The sequence below is a fragment of the Saccostrea cucullata genome, unplaced genomic scaffold (genome assembly GCF_032062105.1).
Source record: "Saccostrea cucullata isolate Sc308-1 unplaced genomic scaffold, CSIRO_AGI_Scuc_v1 ctg114, whole genome shotgun sequence".
Taxonomy (NCBI): domain Eukaryota; kingdom Metazoa; phylum Mollusca; class Bivalvia; order Ostreida; family Ostreidae; genus Saccostrea; species Saccostrea cuccullata.
This window is the reverse complement of record NW_026930714.1, coordinates 387049-396041: the sequence shown is the minus strand read 5'-3', so window position 1 is coordinate 396041 and position 8993 is coordinate 387049. Positions and strand designations below refer to the sequence as shown.

The 8993-nt window shown below is 36.9% G+C and overlaps 2 protein-coding genes and 1 non-coding gene across 3 annotated transcripts; 2 read left to right on the top strand and 1 right to left on the bottom strand.

Annotated features, from left to right (window-relative positions):
* The first annotated feature begins 289 nt into the window (after nucleotides 1–289).
* On the top strand, nucleotides 290–811 carry LOC134229801 (uncharacterized). The gene has a single exon (XM_062711590.1). It carries the CDS (start codon nucleotides 290–292, stop codon nucleotides 809–811), a length of 522 nt encoding a protein of 173 aa, XP_062567574.1.
* Nucleotides 812–5805: 4994 nt separating this feature from the next.
* Trnal-cag (transfer RNA leucine (anticodon CAG)) lies at nucleotides 5806–5889 on the bottom strand. The gene has a single exon. It is a non-coding gene; the product is annotated as a tRNA-Leu (tRNA).
* A 229-nt stretch (nucleotides 5890–6118) lies between these two features.
* On the top strand, nucleotides 6119–8793 carry LOC134229820 (interleukin-1 receptor-associated kinase 4-like). Its single transcript, XM_062711614.1, has 2 exons — nucleotides 6119–6433; nucleotides 6815–8793. The coding sequence occupies exons 1-2, from the start codon at nucleotides 6216–6218 to the stop codon at nucleotides 8211–8213; spliced, it is 1617 nt and encodes a 538-aa protein (XP_062567598.1). The 5' UTR covers nucleotides 6119–6215; the 3' UTR covers nucleotides 8214–8793.
* Nucleotides 8794–8993: the final 200 nt, after the last annotated feature.

The window sequence follows — 8993 nt, the reverse complement described above, 5'->3', positions numbered from 1 at the left end:
GAATGGCAGTCCCCTCTTTACTCAATCTTCGTGGACTTTGAAAAGGCCTTTGACATTGTGGATAGGTCAACCATTTGGACATTAATGAGGCATTATGGAATTCCATCAAAGTTCATAAGTATCATCAAGAATTTGTATGACGATGCCACCTGTCATATCATCAATAATTGGAAGTTCACAGATCCTTTCAATGTGGAAACAGGAGTAAGGCAGGGCTGCAACCTTTCACTTACCATATTTCTGATAGTCATTGACTGGATCATGCAGTAAACAACAAAGGGCAGTAAAAATGGAATCCAGTGGACCTTCACAAAACAGCTTGAGGACCTGGATTTTGCAGATGACATTGACCTGCTCGCGCACAACCTACAAGAAGCTCAAGAAAAACTTTCAAGATTGGCATCAGAAGCCCAAAAGAAATACCAAGATAACCGAGGTGATGAGAATTAACAACAAACGAGAGACTCCAATTCAATTAAATGGGGAAAACATCAAAGAAACTGACAGATTCACCTATCTTGGGAGTACTGTAAACAAGGATGGTGGAGGAGATGATGACGTCAAAAGCAGAATTAATAAGGCAAGACATGCTTTCCACACCCTCAGACAAATCTGGAATTTTAAAGCGCTCTCCATCAACAGCAAAATCAGGATTTTTAACACAAATGTTAAAGCAGTTCTCTTGTATGGTTCCGAGACCTGGAAAGTTACGAAAACAATAAACAGCAAATTACATTCTTTTATCAACAAATGTCTCCGCCATATCCTTAACATCAGATGGCCTGACACCATATCAAACAACAGTCTATGAGAGAGAACCAACTAAAATCCTATAGATATTGACATCAAGAAAAGAAAATGGGGCTGGATAGGACACACCTTACGCAAACCCTCAAACAACACCACGAAACAAGCTCTGGATTGGAATCCACAAGGAAAGAGGAGGGTTGGGAGACCAAGGCAAACCTGGAGGAGATCTATAGAAATGGAAGCAAAAGAAGCTGGATTTACCTAGACCCAACTAAAAAGGATAGCCCAAAACAGTCTGATGCTCCCCAAGGAGTGAACAGGAATAACTCAAGTAAAGTCAAGTTAAGATAGAATGCAATGTTCCAGTTTTGGTTAAATTTGGTCCAGTGGATCTTGAAAAGAAATTGAAAATGTGAAAAAGTTTAACAGTGTTCAAAAAAGCTCAAATTTTCAGTTCAGGTGAGCTAAAAACTACCGACATGAAAACATTTCGAGTATATCCCCGGGGTGGGGTGTTAATGGTTTCCTCCATGCACCTATGAAAAATAATAACTTCAGATACATGTAGTAGCTAGTACACAAACAAGATATTTACAGGGACAAAGGAAAAACTTGTATGCCTTTCATTTTTAAAGAGTTTGTGGATGGTATGTACTCACAAGTCCTTGCCATTGTGAATACACCTGAAAATTATTAATTTTACCATCAAAACAGATGGAAACTATTGGTGAACTCTTTAAGCTTACGGCATATTTTCTCCAATTTGCACTTTTTAATGTCGGTAAAATATTTTTTTTCACAAACTTATCGCTTTAGAGTTCCTTCCGGGTGTGGAATGTTAGTGTTACGTTTTACTATTTTAGATTTACACTATAGATAAGAACGATTCCTTTAATCTGTTAATCTTTTATAATGGTTTAAGTAGTCATTTTGTGACTATTATCCCCTTTGTCATCAGACTAGAGAGATCTTACCGCCATTATAGTGCGGAATACGTCACTGATGACCGTGTGATATTGCGACACCTATACCGACATATATTAACTCATCAAACAACGTATCACCCTTCTGTGATTTTGCAAAAGGAAGCCTTGACATTATTTTACGATGAAAATAACTGATAGAATAATTGTGTGAGATAGGCGTCAGAGAAAAATCAACATTGTTCACATTTTTTATTCAGCACTTTAATTATTCTGGAGAGAGAGAGAGAGAGAGAGAGGGTCGGGAAGATGGAAGATGTATTAAACTTTAATTTTGGGGGAGAACATGATGAAAATTTTCAAATATTAATTTGTCCTATACAATAGCATCCAATGCAGAGAAAAACAGGCCTACTTAAATTTCAAAAATGATAAAATTCGCGGATGCTTTCTGATGCATAAATTACTGCATGTGGTAATCTACAAAAATGCAAATTAAAAAAAAAATTAAAATACCCACTTAGGTATATATATCAAACTTTTTATCGCTTGAAAAATTTATGCTGTTATTTTGATTTTTTATTTTGGTTCAATTGAAAGTAAAAATTGTCATTTAAAGAAAAATACGCCCAATTGAATGAAAAAAGTAAACAAAAACGATATATATATATCTCATGATGTCTCCAACATTTCTCGTCATCATTGTAATGCCGGTAAAGTTTTAGTGTATTATATATATAGTCAGTGTTTGTACATATGTACACAAAATACCACGCGCTCTTTGATGTCCCCTTAATGTTTATTTTGCCGCACTGCCCTTTACGGACGCCGATATAATTGGCGATCTGTAGTCGCTCTGACCATATCCAGCTTGTATTACGACATCTATAAACACGTCTTTAGAACAAGAAAGTCCAAAAATGAAAAGCTTTCGATCGTATCCAGGCGCACTCAGTAGTTTGGCGCAGACTAATAACCGGCTAGGAGGGTGTGGGAACAGCGGCGACCCCAACCGGTTCGACAGACCGGCAGTCTGGCTAGATTGAATTACGTCAGACGAACTTTTATCTATTAAAATGTCAGTTTTGTCTAGTATTTGTTCGATGCAAATAAAAATAAGGCGTCGCCAATTAAAACACAACAAGAGACATAACTCTGTTAAAATATTTTGTAAAAAAAGGGGGTTACTACACAACAAAAACAAGATAAAAAAGTTCTCAGAAGTTATCATATAAAAAATAATGTAAGAAAAGGAAAATAAAAAACATAACATTGCTATTTTTCGTTAATTTGCACTTTGTAAATACATATTCTGAATTGCACATTAATAACCATTACTTACCCCAAAGCGTGTTCGAATGATAAGTTTGATGTTGCCAAAGGGGGATAATCCAATCTGGATGTAGCATATAAACTAATTTGCCCAAGAAGGTTGCGAATTTGAACAACCGATTGCTTATATACTAGTCTAAACATTAAGTTTGCTACTATAGTTTAAAGGTGTCAGTGGGTATGGGCTCTGCTTTTTGCGTCGAAATCGTTTAAAATTGAAATTCCGCGTGGAGACGACTGTCCGCCTTTTTGTTGATGAAGTGGAAGAAATCAGAAAAACAGACAATTAGATGTGTACTGCAAGCTTATTGAGATGTATAAGTTCTGGGGTGCTGGGATCATCGAAAGCCGTGATAGAACAACAAATAATTGAGCCAATTCTGGTGGTTTTATTTGTTTTGATCGTAAACAAAACTACAATTAAACTGTTCATACATCGAAGAGCCTCGACATTTTGTCGAAGAGGAAGAGACAGAGCAATTTCTTTGCCTTCATCGTCTGCACTACTGACGTTCTGTCTATAGCCAAACCTCGCGCACCTGCCAAAAAAAAATCAAAAAAAAAAAAATCACAAAGAAAATGTTTTCTTTGTATTTTAAAGTTTTTATTGAACAGATCTTCCCGTCTGGACGGCATTTCGTTCACAAGCGATTTTTTAAAAATAATAATTTTATCTTTTTTATAGTTAAGTTATGCATCTGACATGTATAACTACAGTTTTGACAGTAAATTACCGGGTGGCGGAAGTTATTGCAAATATTACAAAATGCCATGTTTTAAAAATTTTCTCCATACTGCCACTCGGTAAATTCATTAGTCTTTCTTTCTAACACAACATGACATTATTAAGATTCTTTCTTTCTGATATGTTGTAGCTAGGTTCTAAAAAACACTTCAAACACAAAATCACCGCAAAAATGACTCAGCACGCTAGATCTCATGTACGCATTATAACATGTCGTAGGTAAGAAACATTCTTTTTTGCCCCCGTTAACGAGGTTTCGGGGGTATACAGTTTTGTCGTGTACATCCGTCTGTCTGTCTGTCTGTCTCTCTCTCTCTCTGTCTGTTTGTCCGCAAAAACTTTATCCATAATTTTTGATTTAGTGGAGCTATGACTTTTATATTTCGTGTACGTATTCCTTGTGACAAGACCTTTCTCTGGGTACCACCAAATTTAACTTTTTGACCTTGACCTTGGAGTTTGACTCATTTTTACACAAAAAATCTTAGCTTTTACTTTGGTCATATCTTTTGAACAGTAGATACCAGGACTTTTACATGTCATATATACATGTATATATATTTTGTGGAAAGACATTTCATTGCTTACCAACAACTTTGACCTTTTGACCTTGGAGATTTCCGTACTTATGAGAAAACTTTAACCTTCGCCATAACTTTTGAACGGTAAGAGCTAGGGCTTTCATACTTCACATATGTAATCCTTGTGAAAAGACGCTTCATTGGATACCAACAATTTTGACCCTTTGGCCTTGACCTTGGAGTTTGAACTACTTTTAAAAATACAACCTTGACCATAATTTTTGAAGGGTTATGACTAGGGATTTCATACTTCAAATATTTAATTCCTGTAACAAACCTTTCATTTGATATCAAGAACCTTGACCCTTTGACCCTGACCTTGGAGTTTGACCCAGTTTTACAAAAAAATCCAAACTTTTACTTTGGCTCTAATTTTTTAAATGTAGTTACTAGGAATTTCATATTTCAAATATCAATTTTTTGTGGCAAGACCATTCATTTGAAATCAACAATTTTGACCTTTTGACCTTGGAGTTTAACCCATTTTTTACAAACTTTCACATTGGCCATAACTTTTGAACGGTAAGGGCCAGTGCTTTCATACTTCCCATATGTAATCTTTGAGACAATGCCTATGTTTAGAAACCAACAACCTTGACCCTTTGATCTTGACCCCGAAGTTTGTCCTGCCTTTAAAAACGTTAACCTTGGTCATAACCTTTGAACAGGTGGTGCTAGGGTTTTATATTTCACATTTGTATTTCTTGTGAAAAGGCCTTACTTTAGCTACCAATATATTTGATCTGCATTTGAGAAAGTTTAACCTTTGCTAGGTTATACGGGGGCATCTTAATTTTTTTTGGTTTAACATTGGTTTAACATTTAACAACTACGTGTATGTAGCACATGAAGTTAGTTCAAGTTACACATGACATGCAATTTTTTTTATTGCAACCATCTTCGCTAGCCAAGGGCTTCTGATACGCTACTCTCCTCATAAAGAGGAGAGCAGCGTATCACAAACCCTTGGCTAGGGAAGATGTATAGCAACCACCTTTACTATTCTTTTTAAGCCTCTCTCCTATCCCATAATTTATGTTTCTAACTCTTCAAAAACTTCGACGGGTAAAAAAATCTAATATTTATTTATTTTCTTTAAAATAGTCCTAAGCAAAATATACGCGTGCTATGAAGCCCATGCAGTATCTTGCAAATGAATCATAAAAAATACATACTTATGATTTTTTTGCAACTGCTAAAAGAACACAACGTATGATTTTTTTTATTGCATTCTAAGAATAAAATTTCAAGAAGTGTACATGGTTTGAGATCTTTCAAAAAGATATAGCAATAGCACACTATTGCTACTAACCTAATTCGATCATGAATATATATAAAGCGGCTCAAAAAATATTGGAAGTATTTTACATTAATTTTAACAAATGAAAGTTTTTGAATAACTATACAGTGTATATGGTAAATACTTTTCTACATACACATCTTAGGATTTAATACCATTATAAAAAAATGTTAGTGTCAGAAGTGGGATTCGAACCCACGCCTGGAGAACCAGACTGCGACCTGAACGCAGCGCCTTAGACCGCTCGGCCATCCTGACTACATACCTCTTTCCTGTAAGAGCAAGAACAGATGAGTTGATTTTTTAACGATTCAACGCTTTTATCTTTTCATACTGAAAAAACTTAGTACCGTATATTACTTTTTCAAAAAAGTCGGCTACTGAGTCTGTTTATCACTATATAAAATCTTAACCACCATCTGTAAATCTATTTTGGGAACACAACATTCCGATTGGTTTATTTTCATTTCTGACGTCAATTTGGAATTCCCATAATGTAAGTGACTTCCGGGTAAAGAACGTGATAGCAATAATTAACTTACTTAGGTTATTTTAACAGAGAAAATCAAAATTAAAAATCAGTGATGTCGAATGAAGTGACTGCGGAAACTTATATCCGCAAGCTACCATACTCTGCAATACTCAAGATCGTGAATTTCTTAGAACCTGATCAGCTTTGGAAGAGGTTTTTATGTCATGTCCCCAAACGACTGGATGACGAGAATTTCGAGGAGCGGTACAGTACATCTCAGGCCAAGATGATCGAGAGCAGAGCAGCTAAGCCTGGCACCTATGCCACTAGGTAATACAGAAATGCACACTTCAAAGTAATGTCGATATATTGCCTATATTTGCAAATTGCATGATATGGCAACTGTTCAAGATAGCTGACTAAATGTTTTATAGTCATCATGTCACATAATTTACAGGAAATAAATGAGAGTATGTTTAAAATGGGAAATATTATTTCAGTTACTTCAGTATAACACAGTTACGCTGAGTGCATTGCATTGGTTAGATATATTTCAAGAACTTGAGGACTGCATGTACATATAATCACATGATGCCTACAGTAGTTTACCTTTCTACAATATGTCAATTATTAAATTAATCTGCCTTATGTATTCATTCATTTGAACATCTGAAATTTCATTTAACTTACATGATGCTTATATAATTTCAGAATCATTCTTGAAGACTGGGGAACACAAAATGCTCGAGTGAAACATCTCATCAAAGCCTTGACAAAAGCTCGGCTGTATGCAGCTGCAGACTATCTAGCTGTTGTTCAGCTCAAAGGCAGCCCAGTACCGCGAGAAGATGAACCTATCTTATCACCAGTGGGACCGTGTTCACTTACTCCTAATGAACAGAAAAATCTGGAGAACAGAAGCTTTGAAAAGAGGGAACTATACAATAAAGCTAAGATGCCCGATTCAGCCCCAGTTCTACCAGACAGTACCACAGACGGTGACACACGGACAAGTTATAGTAGTGAGGACTTTACCAGAGAAGGCTCCAGCTCGTTAAACCATCGCACGCCTTCTGAATGTTCAGAGGACAGAGTATTGGTTAACAGAATCGAGTCTTATGATAGTGGAGAGAGAACACCTGATCTGAATGCCCCGCCTTGTTCAGTATCCACAGACAGACACACATCTAAGCCCTTATCAACAGTCTACAGACCCGGATCTCAAGCTATTAACTTTTCTGTGCTCCAGTTTCACACCAACAACTTTGATGAGAGACCTGCTTCACAAGGGGGCAGTGTTATAGGAAGGGGAGGGTTTGGAACTGTGTATAAAGCCAGATTTCAAAATAACTATGTTGTGGCTGTCAAGAGACTTAAGGATCCTGAAGATCCAGTGATGCTTAAGCAGTTTGAAACAGAACTGAAAACATTAGCTGCTTATCATCATGAAAATATTGTCGAGCTTGTTGGGTACTCCATTGACGGCCCTGAGAAATGTTTAGTTTATGAATTCATGCCCAATGGCTCTCTGGAGGATCGACTTCACTGTCTGAATGGGACCCCTCCCTTGTCCTGGCAGTTAAGACTTGATATTGCATACGGCACAGCCAAAGGAATAGTGTATCTGAATGACAATGGGTTAGTTCACAGGGACATAAAAAGTGCAAATGTTTTACTGGATGAAAAATTTGGGCCAAAAGTTGGTGACTTTGCCACAGCACGGCTGGCACCCTCTGGCAGCAGTACCACTGTGGCCTCAACTAAACTAGTGATAGGAACCTCAGCATACATGGCCCCAGAGGCCATCAGGTTTGACATCTCAGCTAAACTGGACTCCTTTGCATTTGGAGTGGTGTTACTAGAGATCTTAACGGGTCTGCCACCCAGTGATAACAGTCGTGAGGACACTGACCTATATAGCCATGTATTGGAGAACGCTGAGGACAGTATCGCCCAACTCCTGGACCACAGCGCAGGACCTTGGTGTCATCAGACGGCAGACGACCTCTATCACATAGCCCTCCGCTGTCTGAAGGACAGGAAAAGGGAGAGAGTGCAGGTCAAGGACGTACTATGTGACCTTCAAAGACTGCTGGCAGGACCCAGTTAATAGCCTGATCATTTGAACATTGTGTTAAAAAATTAATGTACCTTATTTCCATGTTTGTGTCAAATTTATGTATCCCCGTGTCTGACACACTGGCCTGGATTCTATCCCAGGACCCTTCAACCCAGGGACTAGGTCTGGTTGTCTCCCCTCACACCAAGACAGTGAAAAAATATATCTTTGGTGGATTTCATGCGGGCTGTGATATGCCAATTTGATATCTAAATTAATCTGTTGAACAGATTAAACTTTCCTTGAAAGTGTAACTATTTATACTGATTCAAAAGGCCTGTACATCTATATGTATTTATGAAAGAAACACATGTTTATTCGTCTCCCAGTGATGAAAGCTTTAGTATTTGTTTCCAAATGAAGGCAATATGACTTTGTTAAAGTTAAACAGTAGAATTTATTGCATTGTTGTTATTTTTTTCTGAATAAGTAAAATTAGATGTCAGCTAGTCAAGATTTTGCAGAATACAGTTGTACAATGTAAAGTGTGTTGAATATACTAGTAGACGAATATATCATTTGTGCACACCATTACATTTCTTGGAAAGATAAATTTGTGTTTGAAATCTCATCTGTATTTATTTTTTTGTTATTGAATACTGGTCTGCAATTTTTACCTTTGTATAAAAGATAAGAATTCGAAATTCATCTCCTCCAAAATTTAAAGAATCTTAGATCTGTCACTGCACTAAATGAATGCATGCACGCAGAAAAATACCAGAAATATGAATGACACCCAGTTGCTTCATGAACATTTAATGACATCATACT